At 37.8% G+C, this 23,926-nt stretch overlaps 8 protein-coding genes across 8 annotated transcripts in view; 4 read left to right on the top strand and 4 right to left on the bottom strand.

The window, feature by feature from the left end:
* LOC142349903 (uncharacterized) overlaps positions 1-21,836 on the bottom strand; it is a 471,688-nt gene extending 449,852 nt beyond the window's left edge. Inside the window, exon 1 of the mRNA XM_075401748.1 lies at positions 21,818-21,836. The gene's annotated coding sequence lies outside the window, so the exon portion shown is untranslated. The remainder of the gene's footprint in view (positions 1-21,817) is intronic.
* Positions 1-21,844, bottom strand: part of LOC142349901 (endoplasmic reticulum-Golgi intermediate compartment protein 3-like) — a 448,624-nt gene extending 426,780 nt beyond the window's left edge. The window contains exon 1 of the mRNA XM_075401747.1: positions 21,817-21,844. The gene's annotated coding sequence lies outside the window, so the exon portion shown is untranslated. The remainder of the gene's footprint in view (positions 1-21,816) is intronic.
* The window catches only part of LOC142349905 (ER membrane protein complex subunit 8/9 homolog), a 181,194-nt gene extending 159,329 nt beyond the window's left edge, over positions 1-21,865 (bottom strand). Inside the window, exon 1 of the mRNA XM_075401750.1 lies at positions 21,848-21,865. The gene's annotated coding sequence lies outside the window, so the exon portion shown is untranslated. The remainder of the gene's footprint in view (positions 1-21,847) is intronic.
* Positions 1-23,926, top strand: part of LOC142349906 (uncharacterized) — a 419,533-nt gene that overhangs the window by 284,126 nt on the left and 111,481 nt on the right. The window lies entirely within an intron of this gene.
* Positions 1-23,926, top strand: part of LOC142349904 (uncharacterized) — a 412,979-nt gene that overhangs the window by 285,251 nt on the left and 103,802 nt on the right. The window lies entirely within an intron of this gene.
* Positions 1-23,926, top strand: part of LOC142349900 (endoplasmic reticulum-Golgi intermediate compartment protein 3-like) — a 393,083-nt gene that overhangs the window by 285,248 nt on the left and 83,909 nt on the right. The window lies entirely within an intron of this gene.
* LOC142349108 (uncharacterized) lies at positions 18,691-19,806 on the bottom strand. The gene has a single exon (XM_075400520.1). It carries the CDS (start codon positions 19,804-19,806, stop codon positions 18,691-18,693), a length of 1,116 nt encoding a protein of 371 aa, XP_075256635.1.
* The window catches only part of LOC142349979 (eukaryotic translation initiation factor 2A-like), a 49,197-nt gene continuing 47,418 nt past the window's right edge, over positions 22,148-23,926 (top strand). The window contains exon 1 of the mRNA XM_075401853.1: positions 22,148-22,500. Coding sequence (XP_075257968.1) covers positions 22,352-22,500 — 149 coding nt within the window. The 5' untranslated portion in view covers positions 22,148-22,351. The remainder of the gene's footprint in view (positions 22,501-23,926) is intronic.

Below are 23,926 nucleotides of genomic sequence, written 5' to 3'. Positions count from 1 at the left end.
CCCATGTATTAAGACTAGATATAGGCTGCTTTCTTCCAGTATTTCTAAAGATACCTATGTTTTAATATAGAAAAAATCTTTCAACTCACCAATTGGTATTGGCTATGTCAAGTTTGACATATCAGCTGTTTACTCTATGCTGGCTCATAAATGTAAAAAACTTCAAAAATTGAAATGAGGCAGTGCAAAAATACAGACGGATTATAAATTGAGCAAAAAACGGTATAAAAAACAACAAGTTATGAATAGACTATTACTGTATAGCTTTTAATAAACTGAACAATTTATTATGTGTTGTAGGAGTCCGAAAATAATATACAAGGAGACTGCTCAGAAGCACGCAAGTTTGATATCAATTGATATAGGTTTTGCTAAAAACAATAGAGACTTAATGAAAATTTGCAAATTTTCACTGGAAAATAAAATAAAAAAATTGAAAAAGACAAATTTTTATGCTCAATATATTGTGATTTGTTTTATTCGACGCAGTGTATTGAAAATTGGCAAAAATTTTAATGTATTAAAGTTAAGCATAGCTCCCATATCACATTGTTAGGCGTAAACGCCATGTACTAAGATTAGATATAGCTTCCATGTATTAGGATTAGTTGAAGCTCCCGTGTATTAAAAATAGTCATAGCTCCAATGTATTAAGACTAGAAGTAGCCTGCATCCTTCCGTTTTTGCTAAAGATACCTATGTATGAAGATAATCTTCCTCCTATTGGTATTGGTTATGTCAAGTATGAATTAGGTGCTATTTAGTCTATACTTTCTCATAAATGTAAGAAAAAAGCAATGTTTTCAGAACATTGAATTGAGTCAGTACAAAAAAAACAGACAGAATATAAATCGACAACAAGTAGTCAACATGTTATGAATTGACTATTACTATATAACTTTAGTTAAAGTTAACATTTTGTTATGTGGTGTAGGAGAACGGATAAAATTTACAATAAGTATGCTGAAAAGCGCGCAAATTTGATATCAACTGGCAAAGGTTCTGCTAAGTGGAAAAGAAATTTTAATAAATTTTGCAAATTTTTACTGAAAAATGCAATAAAAAAATCAACAGAGACAAATTTTTAACACTCAATGTATTCTGATTAGTTTTATCTACCGCAATATATAAAGGTTAGGCGAACGTTTTTATGCATTAAAGTTAAGCATATGTTCAATATATCTTTTTTAGGTGTCACTTCCATGTATTAAGATCAGGTATTGCTCTCATGTATTAAGATTAGTTATAGCTCCCATGTAATGAGATTAGCTATAACAGCCATGTACTAAGATTCAGCATATTTTTCACCTATTAGGATTAGACACAGCTCCCACGTATTAAAATTAGGTGTAGTTCCCCTGCCTTAAGATTAGTTATAGCCTGTTTTTTTCGTTTTGCCAGAAGTACACATTAACTAAGATTGGGATGTCTTTCACGATATTGCTTATATCAGTATGGCTTATTTGCTATTTGGTCTATGCGTGCCCATAAATGTTTTAAAATAATAATTTTTTTATAGAAAAAAGAACAAAAACATTTCAAAATTACAAACTCAATATAAATTATTCACATCAAACTTCCAAATCAATGGGGCATTTATGTATTATAATAATCAAAATAATGGAAAAACGATACACATTTAGCGGAGCGGGTAAACAAAATTGACAAGGTGAAGAACTTGAGTAGCTAACGGAGTGTTTTGTGTCATTGTTGAAAACTAATATCGACTTTAATAGCAGTCAGGTTCTTTTTTTCTGCTTTTTGCACCCGATTTACGCCGCAACAGGGAGCATCAATGGACGCACTTAATGAAAGAGCTAGTTCTCAACAGCGCTTACTGAATCAGCTAAGTAGAATCCAGGCTAAACAATTTTAAATCTGTTAGTTTTAGAAATTCACTGTATTTTCTGACCTCATTGAGTGTTTCTTTCTATATTTTCAAGACTAGGTTAAAAATTTGATTCTGATTGATTGAAATTACAAATTATTATAAAACTAATAGATTAAAAGAGTATAATAACGGACATATTGAAAATTAGGGAAAATCCAATACTAATTTACGGCGTAACAATTGATCAACAAAATTTGCTATTTGGTTTAGATTTTCCGTATTAACAAACAGCGAAAGGTTAAAAATTACAAAAATATGACATCAGATAGCGTAAATTCTGCTACATCAAAGCAAACCTTACATTTACTGGAAAACAAAAATTAAAAATTGAAACAAAGCATTTTCACCCGTCAAATTTTAACAATTTTGTTGAAATTTATAGACAATCTACACAAAATGTCATACAAAAGGCCAAAACCACTCAATTATTACGTCAATTAGAATTAAATCAGTTAATTGAGAGCAAAAATTGCGGGAAAAATGAATTCCACTGGAATTTCCCCAGACAAGCAACGAAACAAAATAATTTTACCCATAGTAAACAAAAAATCGTTTATGTGATTTAGGTTATTCTAGACATCATACACACAAAACTGCAAAGTAATTCCTTTTTCAAATCATACACCTGTCAATCAAAAAATTTTTATGAAAAAAAATGTATTATGCATTCAAAATTTCTCAAGTTGGTGAATGAGAAGTTAGCACTTCGATCTCCAAACCCAACCAATCGTCCACGTGATACAGTTGAGCTGCAAAATTTACCAGTGGAAAAACAAAACCCTCCCAAATACCGTTGCATTTGGCTTATAAACTTGTTTATTCGATTCATAATATTTGTAAAATTTGGACACCGTTTTATAAAAAACTCATAGAAAAGTCAAGAAACTATTAAAATTTGCTTACCATGCTCAAAAATTTGGCAATAATATTGTCAACAAAATTAGTAAAATAGCTAAAACATCACTTATCAAATATCAAATAAAAAATTTTGAAGATAGTATATTGGTTGAAGATATTATATTGGACAGAGAGCGAAGATATTGAGCAATTTCTGTCATCAAGTACTTGAGTTCATGCCCAGCAAACTGACACTTTTTGTCTACTTGCTTCTGTGTTTAATCTGCAGTAAAAGTGAGAAATTTTTGGAACCAATCAGGTTTTTCGAGTGATTTCAAACGGTGAAACCATTATATAATGTCAACGTTCTTGAAAGAATCTCGAGTAGAACCATTTTACCTACCAAGAATTAACAATGTTCCAATTGAACAGTTTTCCCGCAAAAAAAGTAAATTTTTTAAAATTTTGTTCGGGATAGCTGAAAAACAGGTATATAAGAACATGTATATATATATATATATATATATATATATATATATATATATATATATGTATATATATATATAAAAAAATATATATACATATATATATATATATATATATATATATATATATAAATATATATACGTCAAAGTGTTAAATCTACTCCAAGACGAGCAATTGTTCAAAACCGTTTTTATCTCTTAATTCATGTTCAGCAAAATGCTAACAATTACTTTGCGGAGCAGTTAATTTCTCATTGAATACTGCCAATATTCTTCCTTAAGCTGTAATTTAATCTTAATTAAGACAAAATTGCTCAAAATTTTCCTTTCTCATTGTTAGGTAGCATAACAAAAAAAATTAGAGCACAAGATAACCAAAAGCAAAAAAAATATAGATAACATTTTCCTACCTTCAAAATGGGACCAATCGACTATATGATACTCATTTTTATTAGAGAAATTCTTAGAGAATTGTCGAAAGCAGTTAACACCTAATACTTTTAGTGTAAAAGACTTGTTGTCGAAAATTATTTTTTAAATAGGCAACAAAAAAAACAATTACAAGTTTTGAAAATAGTATTTTTCTCATCTTAGAATGTGCTGTGCTTTACAAAGTCAACAGCAAAATATTGTTATACTATCACATTGAAAAACTACGTTCATCTTCGAAATGAGAAAAAACATACCATTCTAATTAGCAACTGCTCATAGTCTAGACAGATTGAAAAGAACACCAATGCATGAAAGCTCTGATCAGCTTAGCTATGCTTTTCTACAGTTCTTGTGATTTGAAAACTTCATCCTGGAAAGAGAGTTCCGGTTGGGATTCTCAGACTCTTGAAATTTTTTGATCTCCTCAGTCTGTTCGTTATCAGTTTCTTCCATTGATCCATTCTCCTCCTTCAGAAGAGAAAAAGAATTGGGAAAATTTTCCACACCAAGAATAATGTGGGTAACGTTCTGTGTTGTATAAATCATTGAATCTTTACTCATTTTGGTAAAGAATTGAGAATATATGGCACAAGATAAAGCCCACTATTCAAGAGTATTTTAGCTAACCATGTCGTAGACACAGTTGTAATTCACATATCTTCAAGTAATCCTTCCTTTTTAATTGCATGTATTTATAAACCACCATAAAGCAACCCCTACAGATGGAATCTCCACACATTCCAGCGTTTTTTCACATCATGTGACAAACAATAAAAAATCTATGGAATGTCATTCAAAAATTGTTACAGGTGATATCATTTTTGTAAGCACCGACTGGGAAAAAATGCATTCAAGCGATGAGGATGAAAATGACTGTCTAAAATTCTCAGCTGATTTAAGCTTCAAAAATGTATTTAATTTCAGTGATTCAAAGGGTAATATTAATCAACTAGATATATTTTCGGTAAACGAGCCCCAGCTCCGGATAAGGTCTAACACTGATAACTTTCTAAGCAACCAAAATAAAGTGGGTAACGCTAAGTGCTCAGGCCACTATCCATTCCGAACAAAATTCTTTGTCTCTGTTGACAAATCAGAAACAAATAGACTGTCAGAATTTGCTCTAAACAAAGTCAATTGGCAAAACCAAACGAGATAATTTGAGAGATCCTTTCAACCGTACTGCTAGAGTAATATTGACAAGCTCTTGAATCAGTGGTACAGCTGGTTCAACAAACTATTGAATGAAAACGTCCCAAATCTGACAACTCACACAGCAAACATGCCTTCCTAGATCTCTAAAGAAACGTCACACCATATCATAAAGTCAGGCACAATGCAACGAAAAACGAACGAAACAACAACCAATAGACTCTATCCAAAATCATTTAATTGATACCTAAAAGAACGACAGAAGATAGGTTTTCTAAGATCAGTTAAAAAAGCACCATCGTATCCGAGCGACATGTTTGGTGTTCGAAACAGGGCAACAGACGACTTGAACAAAGCCGAACTTTTCAACTAGCTTTCCTATAACGTAATCAGTTCGAAAACCAAAAAAACCAACCAACAGTTCCCTATAATATTCATAACACAATACCAAGCACACAAGATCAGATTAGCCTTAAATTGCAGATATCAGACATCAGTAAAAGCAAAGGTCTGGACGGAATAGGAAACCTGGTCCTGAAACGGCTTTCAACCAGTCTGAGTGTCTCATTACATTCTATTTTTAAAACCTGACTCAATAAAAGAAACTATCCCTCCCAATAGAAGGAAAGTGTTATTACACCAACTTATAAGGAAGGGAAAACGACTGCCATCCATAACTACAGACAAATAAATTGTCTCTCACGCCCATCAAAGTTTTCTGAAAAAGTGTTTTCCGACCGCCTTTTTAATTGTATTAACTATCAGATTCACGGCTCACAATACGCTTTTCGGCCGATACGCTCAACCACTATCCAGCTTTTATGTTTCCTTCATGAATTCTACACTCTCATTGACCAAAAATTGACTGAGGAGATAGCGGTTTTCTACTTAGATTTCCAAAATACGTCAACAGAGTACCCCATCATAAATTATTTATACTGGGATTAAGCGACCAAGCATTAGAACTCATTGCAGTCTTCTACCTAGATATCCCAAAAGCGTTCAATAAGTTACCCCACGATGAACTTTTGGACAAACTATTTACCCTGGGATTAGGCGGCAAAGCATCAGACATCATTGCAGACTTTGTTACTGACAGATAACAACTAGTGAGAGTAAACCAAAATTTTTCTGGTTTTTCAAAAGTTAAGAGCGGAGTCCGTCAGGGGTCCCTAATTGGGCAACTAATGTTTCTTGTTTATATAAATGACCTCCAAGATTTGATAGATAATATGCGGACGACTAAAAACTGGTCAGTCAACTGTATTTTGCTCGAAAAAGATGTGAATAAACTACTTTTATGGTGCCTAGAAAACGAAATGCGTTTTCACGAAGACAAATGTAGCATAACATTTATCAAGAAAAGAGGACAAGTGAAAATGTGTGACCAAATCGTTAAAACCGTGAACAGGCAAAAAGATTTAGGTGTAGTTGTCACGGAAAATTTCAACTGAGCAGCCAATGCCATTAGACGTTTATTCAATCTATGCGAGCACTGTGGTACCTAAAAAGAAATATATCAAACAAAACGTCAGTCATTAAAAAACTTAACATGTATAAAGGCTATGTTGTCCCCATTATGTCATGCGCAAGCGAGGTATGGAACCCTAACAAAAAGCAACCAACAATTCCCCAAAAATTTTCATGATATAATAACAGGCACACGAGATCAATTTAGCCTTATTTTGCAGATATTAGACAACAGTAAAAGCACGGGTCTGGACAAAATAAGAAATCTGATCCTGAAACAACTTTCAAACAGTCTGAGTGTGTCATTACATTCTATTTTTAAAACCTGCCTCAATAAAAGAAAGTATCCCTCCCAATGGAAGGAAAGTGTTATTACACCAACTTACAATGACGGGAAAAATACTGCCATTAAAAACTACAGACCAATAAAGTGTCTCTCACGCCCATCAAAAATTTTGAAAAAAACAGTTTTTGACGGCCTTTTGAAATGTAGTAACGATCAGATTCACGATTCACAATACGTTTTCCGGCCTACACGCTCAACAACTATCCAAGTTTTATGTTTTCTTCATGAAATCTACACATTCAATGACCAAAAACTGACTGAGCAGTTAGCGGTCTTGTACCTAGTTTTCCAAGAAAGTTCAACAAAGTAACCCACAATAAACTTTTGGAGAAACTATTTACCCTGGCATTACGCGACAAAGCATTAGAGATCATTTCAGACTACCTTACTGACAGATAACAACAAGTCAGAATTAGCCAAAGTTTTTCTAGTTTTTAATAGCTACGAGCGGAGTCCCCCATACTAAAGTTTAACCAACCATTCCCTAAAATTCATAACATAATACCAAGCACACGCGATCAGATTAGTCTTATTTTGCAGATATTAGACATCAGTAAAAGCAAAGGTCTGGACGGAATAGAAAACCTGATCCTGAAACGGCTTTCAACCAGTCTGAGTGTCTCATTACATTCTATTTTTAAAACCTGACTCAATAAAAGAAAGTATCCCTCCCAATAGAAGGAAAGTGTTATTCCACCAACTTATAAGGACGGGAAAACGACTGCCATCCATAACTACAGACAAATAAATTGTCTCTCACGCCCATCAAAATTTTCTGAAAAAGTGTTTTCCGACCGCCTTTTTAATTGTATTAACGATCAGATTCACGGCTCACAATACGCTTTTTGGCCGATACGCTCAACCACTATCCAGTTTTTATGTTTCCTTCATGAATTCTACACTCTCATTGTCCAAAATTCGACTGAGGAGATAGCGGTCTTCTACTTAGATTTTCAAGAAACGTTCAACGAAGGTACCCCACGATAAACTTGTGGAGAATTTATTTACACTCGGATTAAGCGACAAAGCATTAGACATCATTGCAGACTATCGTACTGACAGAAAGCAATAAGTGAGAGTTAACTAAAGTTTTTCTAGTTTTCCTATTGTTGCGACCGAAGTCCGTCATACTAAAAAACTCAACCAACACCTCCCTAAAATTCATAATATTATGCCAAGCACACGAGTTCAGATTAGTCTTTATTGCGGATATTAGACATCAGCAAAAGCAAAGGTCTGGACGGAATAGGAAACCTGATCCTAAAACAATTTTCGACCAGTCTGAGTGTCTCATTACATTCTAATTTTAAAACCTGCCTCAATAAAAGAAAGTATCCCAATGGAAGGAAATTGTTATTACACCAACGGATAGACTTCCATCAATAACTACAGACCAATAAACTGTCTCTCGAGCCCATCAATAAATTTCAAAAATGTAAGTTTTGACGGCTTTATCAATTGTGTTATCGATCAGATTCACGACTCAGAATTCAGTTTCAATGCGACCGAAACGCTCAACCACTGTCCAACTTCTATGTTTCCTTCATGAAATCTACACTTTCAGTGACCAAAAATTGACTGAAGAATTAGCAGTCTTCTACCTTGATATCCGAAAAGCGTTCAACAAAGTACCCCACAATAAACTTTTGGAGAAACTATTTAACATGGGATTAGGCGGCAAAGCATCAGACAACACTGCAGACTTGGTTACTGACAGATAACAACTAGTGAGAGTAAACCAAAATTTTTCTGGTTTTTCGAAAGTTAAGAGCGGAGTCCGTCAAGGGTCCCTAATTGGGCCACTACTGTTTCTTAATTATATAAATGACCTCCAGGATTCAATAGATAATAGTCCTACATATGAAAATGCGGACGACTAGAAACTGGTCAGTAACAACTGTAAATCGCTAGAAAAAGATGTGAATAAACCAATTTTCTGATGCCTAGAAAACGAAATATGTTTTCACGAAGACCAATATAGCATAAATTTTATCAAGAAAAGTGGACAAGTGAAAGGGTGTGACCAAATCGTTAAACCCGTGAACAGGCAAAAAGACTTAGGTGTCGTTGTCACGGAAAATTTCTTCCGAGCAGCCAATGCAAATAGACGTTTTTTCAAACTAATGCGAGCACTCCGGTACCTAAAAAGAAATATATCACACAAAACGGCAGTCATTAACAAACTTAACATGTATAAAGGCTACGTTGTCCCCATTATATCATACGCAAGCGAAGTATGGCACCCTAACAAAAAGCAACCAATAATTCCTTAAAAACTTTCATAACATAATACCGAGCACATGAGATCAGATTAGCCCTATTTTGCAGATATTACACATCAGTAAAAGCAAAGGTCTGTACGGTATAAGAAACCTGATCCTAAAACAGCTTTCAACCAGTCTGAGTGTCTCATTCCATTCTAATTTTAAAACCTGCCTCAATAAAAGAAACCGACTGAGGAGTTGGCGGTCTTCTCCCTAGTTTTCCAAAAAAATTCAACAAAGTACCCCACAATAAACTTTTGGAGAAACTTTTTACCCTGGCGTAAAGCGACTATGCATTAGACATCATTGCAGCCTATCTTACTGACAGAAAAAAACAAGTGAGAATTAGCCAAAGTTTTCCTAGTTTTTAATAGCTGCGAGCGGAGTCCCCCATACTAAAAAATTTAACCAGCCATTCCCTAAAATTCATAACATAATACCAAGCACACGCGATCAGATTAGTCTTTTTTTGCGGATATTAGACATCAGTAAAGGCAAAAACTTGGACGAAATAGGAAACTTGATCCTAAAACAATTTTCGACCAGTCTGAGTGTCTTATTACACTCTAATTTTAAAACCTGCCTCAATATTAAAAAGTATCCCAATGGAAGGAAGGTTTTATTACACCAACTTATAAGGACGGGAACAAGGCTTCCATCAATTACTACAGACCAATAAACTGTCTCTCGAGCCCATCAATAAGTTTCAAAAATATAAGTTTTGACGGCTTTTTTAATTGTTTTAACGATCAGATTCACGACTCACAATTCGGTTTCAATACGGCCGAAACGCTCAACCACTGTCCAACTTCTTTGTTTCCTTTTGGAAATCTACACTTTCAATGACCAAAAGTTGACAGAAGAGTTAGCGGTCTTCTACCTAGATATCCAAAAGATTTCAACAAAGTACACCACGATGAACTTTTGGAGAAACTATTTACCATGGGATTAGGCGGCAAAGCATCAGACATCAATGCAGACTTCGTTACTGACCGAAACAACTGGTGAGTGTAAACCAAAGTTTTTCTAGTTTTTTAAAAGTTAAGGGCTGAGTCAGTTAAGGGTCCCTGCATTGGGCACTACTGTTTCTTGTCTATATAAATTACCTCCAAGATCTGATAGATAATAGTCCTACATATGAATATGCGGACGACTACAATCTGTTCAGTAACAACTGTAATTCGCTCTTAAAAACTTTGAATAAATTTTTTTTCTCGTGCCTAGAAAACGAAATGTTTTTTTGACGAAGACAATGGTAGCATAAATTTTATCAAAAAAAACTGGACAAGTGAAAATGTGTGACCAAATCGTTTAACCCTTGAATTGGCAAAAAGATTTAGGTGCCCTTGTCACGGAAAATTTCACCTGAGCAGCCAATGCAAATAGACGTTTTTTTTTCAAAACAATGCGAGCAATCTGGTACCTAAAAAGAAATATATCAAACAAAACGTCAGTCATTAACAAACTTAACGTGTATAAAGGCTACGTTGTCCCCTTTATATCATACGCAAGCGAGGTATGGCACCCTAACAAAAGGCTACCAATAATTTCCTAATAATTTTCATAACATAAAACCAAGCACATGAGATCAGATTGGCCCTATTTTGCAGATATTACACATCAGTAAAAGCAAAGTTCTGGACGGTATAAGAAACCTGATCCTAAAACAACTTTCAACCAGTCTGAGTGTGTCATTACATTCTATTTTTAAAACATTTCTCAATAAAAGAATGTATCCCTCCCAATGGAAGGAAAGTGTTATTACACCAACTTATAAGGACGGGAACAAGACTTCCATCAATAACTACAGACCCATAAACTGTCTCTCGAGCCCATCAATAAGTTTCGAAAATGTAAGATTTGACGGCTTTATCAATTGTATTAACGATCAGATTCACGACTCACAATTCAGTTTCAATACAGCCGAAATGCTCAACCACTGTTCAACTTCTCTGTTTCCTTCATTTAAACCTATGCTTTTCATTGACCAAAAGTTGACTGAGGAGTTAGCGGACTTCTTCCTAGTTTTCCAAAAAAGTTCAACAAAGTACCCCACAATAAATTTTTGGAGAAACTATTTACCCTGGCGTTAAGCGACACAGCATTAGACATCATTGCAGCCTATCTTACTTACAGAAAACAACAAGTGAGAATTAACCAAAAATTTTTCTAGTTTTCTAATAGTTACGAGCGGAGTCACTCATACCAAAAAACCAACCAACAATTCCCTAAAAATTCATAACCAAGCACACGAGACCAAATTAGTCTTATTTTGCAGATACTAGAAATCAATAGAGGCAAAGATCTGGACGGAATAGGAAACCTGATCTTAAAACAATTTTCAACCAGTCTGAGTATCTCATTACATTCTAATTTTAAAACTTGCCTCAATGAAAGAAAGTAACGTAATGGAAGGAAAGTGTTATTACACCAACTTATAAGGACAAGATTAAGACTTCCATCAATAACTACAGAACAAAAAAGTGTCTCTCATGCCCATTAAAAATTTTTGAAGATTTTAGTTTTGACGGCTTTCTCAGTTGTGTTACGATCAGATTCACGACTCACAATTCAGTTTCAATACGGCCAATACGCTCAACCACTGTCCAACTTCTATGTCTCCTTCATGAAATCTACACTTTCAATGGACCAAAAGGTGACTGAGGAGTTAGCGGTCTTGTACCTAGATATCCAAAAAATGTCAGTCATTAAAAAACTAAACATGTATAAAGGCTACCTTGTCTCCAATATATCATACGCGAGCAAGTTATGGTACCCTAACAAAGGAGATCTTTACTTGCTAGAGAAATTACAGAAAAAATGGAAGAATTTAGATCCTTGGAAACTCCATCGACTACAAAAGCAGGCTTCTAACGCTGAATCTGAGTAAGCTCCACAGTCTCTTATTTTACTGTAATATTGCCGACGTTGAATGCAACATAAATATAAATCACCTTATTAATTACAATACGAATCAAAGAACGAGACAAGGCAAACATGAAGTTTTTGTTGCAAAAATATGACTAAGTAAAATCGATGAAAAATTTTGGATAAGAACAGCGTTCTTTTACAACATTTTCCGAAGAATAACAGATGTAAAGAGCAATGCTAAAAGAAAAGAAAAGATAAGCAATATTTACACACTAATTTTTAGGAAGCGATTTGTGGAGAACGACATCTTTAGCTGGAGAGTTTGATGCTTCTGTACGAACTGTAACATCCACACAAAGCTCGTATAACTGACGAAGAAGTGTGTGGAGCACCCGTGGATGAATTTCAGAAGCCTTCTCGTTTACTACTACCACTAATATCCTTTTAGGGGAGGGTCTTTCCTAATTCACCTTTTTTCTTTTTGACAATGCTATGAGCAAGAAAATGAATTCTTCAATCCCCTGATCATTGTTTCTTAGTTTACTTTTTGCGTAGTAAAGTTCTGTTCATATTTTTTTGTATTTTGAGAATCATCTGGTCATTTGTTGTCTTTACCCGTTGCCTAGACTGCGTATTTGGTATTTGAATATATCAAATGCGTAATTTTGACCTAGAACTGATATGACTACGGACTCGTCCGCACCCGTTGTCGGAGGAAAACTTATCTACATGTTCTTATTTTGATTTTTATGAAAAGCAATGATCGAGCTAGCTGTTGGTGGCATCTGACTCAACATCTGAAGTATCGAATAGACAAACAGAGAATCCGGAAAAAATCAACTGCTATTCGTGGGCTGTCCGTGAACCCCAACACAAAGAAATTTGTCCAAAGCTTACTCAAGAACAACCTGGTAATTTGCTACAAGAACCGTCATGTGGCACCACGTATAAAACAATAGCATCTCTGAGCACAAAAGCAACTGGCGAGTGTTACAACCCCCTTAAAACACCGCAAATCATCGACAAAATTAAAAGCATCAATGAGTTCGGTCTAGTCGAAGCCATTGTATACAGGAGAAGGCAAGGCACTCCTGGCCTCTCACTCGAGTTACGGAAAACAGGGACTCTGAATCTTTAAGTTGAAAATAAACTTACACCGAAGCAGCTACAAGACAAGAGGGCTGCTGTACAAGTTATCGCAAGTTTATCCGGAGTTAGGCACAGAAAATCTTGATTCCAAATACTGTGTTGAGTAAGTCATAACCTGCTACGACTCGTCAAAAAGGTGCGCTCATAGAAAAAGAAGCTAAAAAAGGCAGAAGGACAGGATCAGGAAACGTCAACTTGCCGAATCGGAAGATCCGAAGGCTTGAAAACGCTAACTGTAAGGTTTCCTAAGCTTTTTCTATCAGTAAATCCGGAGGTTTATCTCGGAATTGCAATAGTATTCAGTTTTTTGGAAAAGTGTCTTCTGTTCTCTCACAAAGATTACTAATCTAGTGAACCCGGAGGCATCGCCTCGGAGTCGCAAAGAAGTGAACACACGTGAGTGACCAATTGTCCCGCTCCTCGTCAGCCTGTTTTGCATCAACTTACAAAAAGTCATCATCCGAGACTCTCTGCTCAGTCTGTGACCGCAAAATCAGCAACAGAAAAGTTATTTTCAATTGCATTGGGTGCAAAAACTTGATGCATGTGAAACCGTATTGCGTGGGGATCTCCGAAAAATCCATCTTTGCTTTAATGGAAATTAGTCAAAATCTTCTGACATTCTGCAACACCTGTGTCAAAAATAATCAAAAAGACAAGATCCTCTATAAAATTGCCAACAGCCAAGATTCCGTAGGAGCCAACACCTTCGCTGGAATTATGGAATTATGAAAAACCATTTATGGAGTCAGTCGACGGAAAACGCAAAGTTAAGCTCAGTTCTCAGCGTTGTTAATAAAATCAGGGAATAACTGACCGCCTTTGGATCAGAAATGAAAAAGCCCCCGTTTGCAGAAGAAGTCCTTCGAATGAAACAAAAAGAGGTTGTCAAAAAGCCAACCGCTAACAAATTGTTCGACCGCATTCGATTCCGTGGAATCCCGGAATTGAAATCAGAAAACTCAAAAGAGATTTGAGCACGACTCAAACGAAGTAAAAGCTCTCCTAAGTTTTCTTCAACTGGACTGCCCAATTACTGATCTGATGAGATTAGGCACTTTTGAAAAAGAGAAAACAAAAACCACTCTTATCAAACTGGCAAATGAACATTAGAAGAGACTTGTCTTACTTTCAGATCAAAAGCTAGGTAGCTACGAACACAAGGTCTATTTGAGCCGGGAGCTGAACCAGGAGGAACAACTTCTGGAGAACGCCGTATTGAAAATGAGACATCAGCTACTGGACAAAGGAAAAGAACCCAACGTGCTATGATTACGAAACTTGAAGCTGCAAGAGAAAAAGGAACTGAGTGGAGTGGACAAACATAGAAAGCGAGAAGGGCACCAGATCCCAATGGCTATGATCAACACAGACAGAAATCAAGCTACTCACGTTCAACGTCAAAAGCCTAGTTGACCTCAACAGACAATTCTGCTTTGCAGACGGCGTAGCAAGAACAAACTATGACGTTCTCTGTCTTACAGAGACGTGGCTGACCCGGATATACCTGATGATGCTCTTTTTCTTCCCAGTTTTGTGATCTACAGTAAAAACACAATAAACATGGTGGAGTCTTAATATTAGTAAAAAATCACATACACTGCAGTATTCTTAATTTGGAGTGAAACGCGCAAAATATTAATGTTAATCTCAACACCGTGATTGGGTCAGTCTTGATCAGCTGCATCTACAATCCCCACGAAAACAGTTCCTAGAGGTTACCGCTTAACTCCCTCAAAACATTCCTCGAAAAAATCAACGTGCAAAGTGTGACTGCTTCGGTAATTAACGGGGACATCAAATTCCAGCATGCAAATTGGGAAATTTTGACGTCAGAAAACACTTATGAAACAGCCATACTAGACCTCCGGGAACATTCCAACTTTAAACAAATCCTCCCCTGCCAGAATTCACGTAGTCACAATGTTCTACTAACGCAAGATGGGGAAAGGATAGAATACTTGGCTATCGACAAAAAATTGGAAGGATTCTACTCTCTGTCTGATCAACATACCTTCAAGACAATAATTGGGACTAACCTGCCTAAATGCATGACTACTGCTAAATCTTTTCTCGCCTTCAACAAAACAGACTGGATCACCATCAAAAAACTTTTTTCCGAAAATGACTTCAAACCCTACTGCTATAGTAATGTTGATGAGCTCGTGCGTCAGTGGTATGTCTGTATACGCGTCATAATCAACAAATGTGTCCTTCGCATAACCAATCATAGATCGAGTCTTCCCCCGTGGATCTCGCCAAGCACATATCATCTCATGACGACGGCTAAAAATTTGATTGATCTTTCTCCATTTCAATTGATATTTGTTTCGCAAGTTTCTTTAATTTGAGGGTCCTGTTCAGATTCATTGTCTGCCATCGTTTCTTTTTAGTTTCCAGTTTCTTGATTAGATAGGATGTTGATGGTGCTACCCACGGGGGAAGTGAGGCGCGATGTCACCTGACTTTAGGAATGTTTGCTTCGAGGATCTTGTCAGAGCAAGGTTTTTTGATTTGTGGGGTATTTAGAAAAAAGATTATCGTCCAGGTCGCAGCTTACATTTGGGTCGAGGGTGTTGACTAGAACTACATCAAATTGTCTCTTAGCAATGTTTGACAAATTTAATTCAAACAATTTTTCAATGAATGCGTTCTCATAATCATCACTTGAGCTCATTAATTCCCATTCAGTTTTGGAAAATTTATTTCTCCCGTCAGTATCATGTTTTCAAAGATCTGATTTGAGCGTATTAATTCAATTTCATCAAGTAGGTTTGATAGTTGTCCAGATGACCGCATGAATGGACTTCCAGTGGATGGATTGTAGACACAGCAGATTAGTATAGGTTTTGGTTTATTGTAGATTTTGATTGCCACATAATCGTCATGTACTATGCTTAGGTTTACTTGCTCATGTTCAATCTGATTTCAGATTCCTATTAGAACACCGCCATGTTTAGAAGTGAACATATCTGGGTCCATATTTTTTCGATATATGCTATAATTTGGCAAGAACAATGCAGTATTTGGCACATGTGGTGTGAGCCAAGTTTCTGTCAGACGAAGGAGATCGTATTTCAGAGTTGCGATTGCGTTTGAGAACACCACTCTTCTATCCAGGCTTAGAAGGTTTCTGACGTTAAACGTTAGCATTTTGATTGAGGTTAGTTAAGACCCATCTTCATCTTCTGAAGAAGAGTCTTCATTGTTTGCGTTGGAGTCGGTGTTGGTCACCCATGCAACATCTACCTTTACTTCCACTGTTACATTTCGAATACAAACTTCTTTGCGATCAAATTTATTTTCGTCTATGGTTTTCGGTGGGTTTTCAGATATTCGTTTTCATTCTTAGCATGGACTGGTGACAACTCAGGGCTCACGAAGACTTGCTTGTTGGAATCCCTTAAGCGATAAGCAGATATCAGTACTAGGTCTTTGCTGATTGGGTTTTCTAGATGTATCAGAAGCGTGCGTGGGACTGACTTTGTGGATTCGTATTATCCAAAGCGGTGAATTTTGCTAAGTTTCTTGACTTCAATGTTGAGAAAGTCCAGCATCTCTTCTACAGCCGCCACCTCAGCGTGAATTTGTTCACCGGCCAATTTTGACGTGAGCTCAGGTACTCCACGGACGCATATACCGAAACCGTCATTTAATTTTGTGCTATGAAATTCTGATTTAGTCGCAGCTTTTGTTACATTTCCAAGGGACTGGGCGTAACTTTTTGGTTTTTTCAGTTCACTGAGGTCAAGTTTTACGGTCTCTATCATTTGGTTTGATTTTTCGATACTTTGTGCAAACATTTTCATTTATTCCTTGATTTCAATGAGTTTTATGCTCTAGATTTGAACGACAAACTTAAATCCAGATCATTAGAAACGCGGCAAAACGAAATTTCGAGGTTCCTTCTAACAGGTTGAAGAAAACCGATACAAATTTTTGGACACGGACTGCGCGACTTATGAACATCTTAAACAAGCACATACCTGAGAATGAGCGAACAAAATCAAAATTGATAAAAGTTTATCACAAATTCAATGATAGGAGCTACAATTGATACCACGAGTGTTATAATATAAAAAGGACAGTGTACACCATCCGGCAACGATGGATGTAGGTCGGAACACAAGGAATGATGAGTAGCACTTAGCCGGATGCTGCACTCCAATCTGTTCCCCTCCAGACAGTGTAAAGACGGCCGATTCACAAAAATAATTAGCAAGTGGAGAGGAAAGCATCAATATACATAAATAGCACACACAAGGAACTGGTAAGGAAGGATTAAAATAAAAATAGGATATCAAGGAAGGAGCAAAGAAATAAGCTTAAGCAGCCATACACTCAGTGCACACTTCCTTCCTCCACGACGGCGCTAATCGAACTGTCACTGAGAACACGAGGCTTGAAAGCGCGACATCCCCTCAAGCAGAGAACACATTTCCTCAGAAGTGCGAAACTGATTTTTTTTCGGATGTAGCTTATAGTGTCGGCGTACGGCTCTCCGCGTTTTTGGCTGATTTTAGTTGCAAGTTGTTTCATAACGCGCGATGCTGACGGCCCAGCACCGCCCGAGCAAGCAAAAACCAGTGCGTTTAAGCTGCTGTGTTCGGTTTCGCGGATTCGCTCTTCGTATTTATTTCGCTTGATGCTCTCGTGATATTTGTGTGCATCTTGTATGGTCTTAGGGCAGCTCTTCGCGTGAGGGTTGAAAATCTTCACATCGAAGAAAATGCCATAAAAGCGGGAGCCCTAAAGTCCGTTTGCCTTGATGTCCAGTCGAGCGTCATCATCAGTAGTGGTGGAATTAATCGAGAAAATTTCTCCATCGAGCAACTGAAGTTTTGGCTCTATCTGGACATCGTGGCAAGCGTCATCCATCAGGTTTGAAAACACGTCTCTGATTTCGTTGTGACGGAGGTGCGTATACCCGCCTTTGGCGCAATGAAGGGCATGGGTGAGGCTAAATTCTTTCCCGTATGTGCATATTGCTGGCGTGTTCTTCGCTTCCCAGGTGTAGCGAAGTGCTATTCCATCACGGAACTCAGTCTTCGTGAGGTTGAAGCCGTGTTTTGATAACGGAAGCGCGTTAAGCCAGCTAGATGCTCCTTTCTCCAAGGCCAGCTGGATGGTATATTCATTTCTGGTAGATTGTTTTCGATTCTGGATTTTTTTGAGATGAGTTCACGTTGCATGTCTGCTTTCTTCATGAGACTGATCTTGGTTTGTTCTAATTCACATTGTTAAATTTCGAATGTATCATTATTAAATGACGCCAACGGAGTTGAGAGTTCAACTGACTTCTCAAGATTTTTATGAAGATGTTAAGCCCACCCATTCTGAGAGGGAGCTTAAAAAATTCTCTTTCCTCTTTGATTATTTCTTTGCCGACGATGTTCGGTATGACTCGGCCCAGCCGCCGCTCTACCTTGTCCAGGACCCCGTCCATAGAGGGGGTAGTACGCGAGAGGAAGCTCAACTTCTGTTGAACCTCCTTCGTCAAACATGCATAGGCATTCGGGGGAGAGGTGAGAGCAAATTGACCAAGTCTGTCCAAACTTTTTGTGTATTTAATTGCTGCATCTTTCAGGAAGTTTTTACTGGCATCAGAGCTACCGATTACTGATCCCAGAACTCGAGCGCCCTGCGGGATTTCCACATTTGTGCCTGCAAACTCAGTTGACGCTTGGCGCTCGCCTCCTAGCTTAATTATCAACTGACACTTCGGAGGATTGACAAGATATCCGTACTTGGGACCAAGCTGAGTGAGCTTGTCGAAGAGTGCCCTGATATCTTTCAACTTCCGACGACGCTACCATCATTAGCATACCTTTTTTGTGTCAAGGAGTCATTGTGAAGTCTTGGTATTAGGAGTACGACTCCGATTCCATACATTGCCATCGCAAGGGGATCACCTTGTGTCGTACCTTCCTGAGACAGAATGGTCAACTTACCGATGTAGAGATGAGACGGAGGGCTATAGAAATTCTGTAGGGCAACATGCAATGATGGGCATAAGGCTTTCACGTTCTCTAATGCTGTTTGTCTATTGAGCACATTAAATGCGTTTTTGGCATCAATTAGTAGAATTGCTTCGTTTTCGGGATCATCAAAGCAGAGGCGAAGCGAATGTATGGCGTGATCTATGCCGCATTTCCGGCCCAGGCACAGCTGCATGTTTCCCTTGAGGGATGTTAGATCTTGCCTGATGCAGTCGACGATTATGCGACCGGTGGTGCGACGCATTACTTCACCAATACCAATAGGTTTCACACCTGGACATTTGTCCAGAGCCACTAGTCGACCACCATTGTATGCAATCAAATCATCTGGTGGTATTACGGACGTGGCCAGCCTCTTAGCAAATTTGGCAACAAGCTTAAACAGGTTCGTGGATGTCTGCCCGAAAGCAGAAAGTAGTCTACGCCAGTCATCGGCATCGAGACTTGAAGGCCCGGCACTGCCATGAGTCTTCATTGCATGCTTTCGGACAAGCCTAGCACTGATTTTGTCGAAAACAGTGGGGTGGTAGGGAAGCGTGCGTGGATGTTGGCTCTGAATGCAGTTGGGCTCCAAGGGTTGCCCTTCAGGATGTTTGTCGCGTAAAATCTCGAGGACAGGTCTACCGTCTATGAGATCGGTAGATGCGAGTACGCCGCCTTTATGCTCATCCGAAAGAACGCGAATAGCATTACTGATCTTACCACGAGACATGAAATCGTTGAACATCTTGAGGTCAGAGTGTTGCTTTTTGTTCCTTGATTTATTTCTCATTTGGATTGCCTTCGCTTCACAGAACAGTTCTGAGAAGTTGCAGCTGTGCCATGCACGCAGTCTACTCTTGATGGTCTTATTGTTCGATCCATCGTCCTTGTTCTTTAATCGACTGAGAGTTAAGTGCGGAAGTATCATACATAGGGGCAGAGATATATCGGATCTATCCGTGTCTACGGCAATCGGAGAGAGGACACTGTGAAGGGCTTCGGCGAACTGTTCGCCTGTCTTGCTCTTACTGAGCGTGAAGAATGAGGGCTTTCATGTGATAATCTAGCGGTATACATTGCGCACTGTTGCCGCGTGATGAGCCTGGAAGTTATCCCAAAAATTATCCGATGGTGCGGCGACGGAACGGTCGGTGGCGTGCGATGTTGCAGGATCTATGAGTGCAGTGTCGGGAACGGTCAAAGCATTGTGTAGTGCCGGCGCTGCGATTGCTGTTTCGGTGGCTGCGGTGACCTCAGAGCAGCTTTTGCAGCTGAAGTTTCCGGTCCAATCTTTCGCTGCGGCTAAGCCACTGCTTTTCACGTGAAAATATTTATAGCACGTATGACACCAGACACCTCCCCTACGTAGGGGACCCTTGCAGAGTGGACAATGGGTTTGATCAGCCATCAGGCTACGGGCTAGGAGTCCGGAAAGCTGCACTTTGGGGACTAGATTAAGTTAATTACAGGAGAGTACTAGCAGCAACGATATTTAAAGTATTGAATGATGTTAAACAGAATAATAGTGAAAACATGGTTTCCATGAAAGGAGAAGTGCACGGTGTCTTTACAGAACAGTTTAGGTTGAAGAAGATTCCTAAATGAGGGTGAAGCAATAAACAGCTTTAAGGCACAAGAATCAATATAATTATACAAAGCGTAGTTAAGGGCACTGATTTTCTTATTTATGAAGCGATTACAGCTTGTGGGTAAACGTTTGGGAACAATCAAATTATTTGGGCTAAATTTAACAATAATTACCTGCATGAGGAATTTCCAATGCTCTATGAAAGTTTCAATACTACTAAGGTGATCATTGAAGCCAGCAATTACTACAACAGTGTTCAGTTTCTGATTTGGGTATTGATTGATAACATCACCGAGATCTAGCAGTTTAGCACCTCGATAGGAGTGTACACAACCCTTTACTTGACCCTCGTCTATATATTTGGCACGAGAAGTACCCAAGACCAAGTCCGAGCAGCTGGAGGGAAGAGGGTTGGCATCAAAACGTCACATTCACGCAGCCTGCTAACATTCAAAACACAAGAAATTGCTCTAAAAATGAAATCAGTTGGAATGATACGACCTGATGTGATGAGTCGGGGTGGGAGTTGGTTCACTCGTCTACGGCTGAGGTGGCGAGGCTTGGAAAGGTGTAGGTTTGATTCAGCCCAGCGCGCATACGTATTTGAAAATACAGCAGAAGTAAATTTGTTCGGAAGTAAATAAAGGTAATGGATGCGGATCCATCTATGTTGGGCAAACAAGCCGGCATGTTACCACAAGGATAACAGAACATCAAAAGAAGGATTCACGGGTGGGTCAACATCTAGTTGAATGTCGTGGCGCCACGAATGACATTGAATGGAGAATTCTGGACGCCTGTCGGTCAGTAGAAAAACTAATGATCATCGAAGCTATATATATCAGCAAGCTGAAGCCGGCACTAAACACACGCGACGAATATAGGGGGAGGGAACTCACGCTAAAATATTAGTTCAAATCATAATTTTGACTAAATTTGAATGCATAGGGCAAAAAACATTTTGTGCATGACAAAACGAAATTTGCAAAACCTCCACAAGAGGGATACTTATGGTTAGGGCAAATTCGGAATAACCCTAAAAATACAAGAACATGGACAAAATCGAAAAATCCGGAATAGGAATGTTTTTAAGTAAATTGATAACAGATGTAAATATGTGTTGTAAATAGGCTAAATATTGTACATAAGGAAAAATTTTCGATTGAATTTTTTAGAATGTTTCCTAGAATTGTTTTAATTGTCATCTCAGACAAATGTAAATACATATTCATTTTATCTTTTAACAATTTGTAAAACAGTTTTAACCTGACGATGAACGTAAAGTTCGAAAACGTTTGTTTTAAGTATTGGAAGTAATTTTAATTTGACAAATTGGTTTCTTTTACATCTATTTAATAAGTTTATCACAACAATTAGGCTATTTAATAAGTTTATCACAACAATTAAGCTACTATGAGTTGGCCCCCTATACCTGGCGAATTCTCTGTCTCTGTGGCTCCTGTAGCACTGACAACAAAATTGTGCCAGCTGAAAACTAAAGGTGGATTTTCACCCCTGGTCTCGTCCTAAAGCCTATCTACTACTACTACTACTACATTGAAATGTTAAGATAAAGACTCAAATACGAAGATTTGGAATGTTGAGATGAATCCTTAAATACAAGGATGTTCTAAAATTGAAATGTTGAGATTAATCCTCAAATACGAGAATATGGAAGCTTCTCATAATTGCTGTTTTAGATTGCAACATGGAGGCGGGAAAGCCTGACAGTGCAGATATTATATCCGAGACCTCGATTTTATGTGTAATGCATTTGTCATTTGGTGAAAGCTTGTGCGAATTGAAAGGCAGAAGCTGACGTACTGGAGGAGTGACTCACTGTTGTTCGTTTTTAATTGATTCTATATTTTGTTTATCTGTTGAAATGTCTCCAATTGTTGAGGGTCGGAACGGTTACTCATTAGACGCAAATGCCTTGCCCCATCTCAGCGTCAGAGGCAATGAAGGGTTCTTTCTTTATTCAACATCTGCTTTGCCCGAGCAACAATTGGCACCACCTATTCATCTGGACAGGTAGTAAAGAGCTTTATCAACATATTTTCAAGCTGACTATTAATCAAACATTTGTTGGGTCTTTCCCATTATAGCCCGTAGCCCCCCCCCCCAGCTTAGTGGTCAGAAAACCTATACCCCCAACATGGTAATTATTCCATAATGGAGGGGGGCTATAATGGGAAAAACCTCATTTGTTAACCATTGTATTATATTAAAGTACGATTTTGATAAACAATTTACATTTCAAGAATTGTGGCATATTGTCTCGAGTACAAATATAAAGTTTTTTTAGATTGCAGGTTTTTTAGATTAAAAACTTGATAACAGCTGCAATTTAGCAGCTTTGGGAGACATATGTTATTTTTTGCTTATGATATTATTTTGTTTTGTCAATATTAAAACACCAGTTTCATCTTTTATGAGGCTATGCAAACGATGGCAAATGCAAGTAGGCCAGGCAAAATCTCTTTCACTTGAGCTTTTGAAAACAGATACTTTGACGTTGAAAGACTGTCCCTGTTCAATGCAATGATGTTGTCGTGAGTCTTAAGTATTGTCACGTTGTCAATTTGTAGGTCTATAATGCCCGGAAACAGGCCTGAACAATATTAAAAGCAAAATTATTCTGTTTAGGTGCCTCGTCTCATTGTTGGTAAAGTGTCTCATGGGGTTTATATTGTACACTAATCTGTCCCTTTTGGTTGGTATGGGGTCTGATAGTTTGCCATGATGGATCAGCGTAATTTAAACTCAATGTAAACTGCTTGCAAAAACATCAATAGATCATGGTAAAATCGAATATATGATGGAGGTAGTGCATTCATTCATTATTAATTGCTCTTGAACGAAGTTCATAGCAATTATTGTAAACGTGTTGGTCTTTTTTTATGCAAATTTTTCGCTTGACCATTTTGCGTTTTTCTTCTAGAACATTCTTTGACTTGTTAAGTGACTTTTTCTAGCTTTCATTTTTGAGTGATCTCTATGGCTCTCACTCCGAAGTAAAGCTTGTTGCTAATATAAACTGGGTTGCAGCGAAGCACAATGAAGGGCCAAGTAGCACAGTTGGTAGTGCATATGTTTATGAAGCGGGAGGGCAATGGTTCGAATCACGGTGGGGTTCGAATCACATTAGTCGGTTTATGTTTGTCAAATGATTTGAGCAATAAGTCATCATTTAGCAATAACTGTTGGTCATTTGAGATGAGAAATATCTTCGAGCTTCTTATTAAGTACTAAAGGCCATTTTCCAATCGGGTTGGCAGAAACTCAGGTGGGATTTAAGACGAGATGTAACTGTCTGTTGTTTGGGTATCGCAATTTCGAAGCTATTCTATCCTTTCTATTAAGGGCCAAATAGCACAGTTGGTAGTGCATATGGTTATGAAGTGGGAGGGTAATGGTTCGAATTACGGTGGGGTGAAATGTTTTTCCACCCGCCTGT

The sequence above is a fragment of the Convolutriloba macropyga genome, chromosome 11 (genome assembly GCF_964194025.1).
Source record: "Convolutriloba macropyga chromosome 11, txConMacr16.3, whole genome shotgun sequence".
NCBI lineage: Eukaryota > Metazoa > Xenacoelomorpha > Acoela > Convolutidae > Convolutriloba > Convolutriloba macropyga.
The sequence above is the reverse complement of the archived record's forward strand: the minus strand, read 5'-3'. Positions and strand labels throughout refer to the sequence as shown.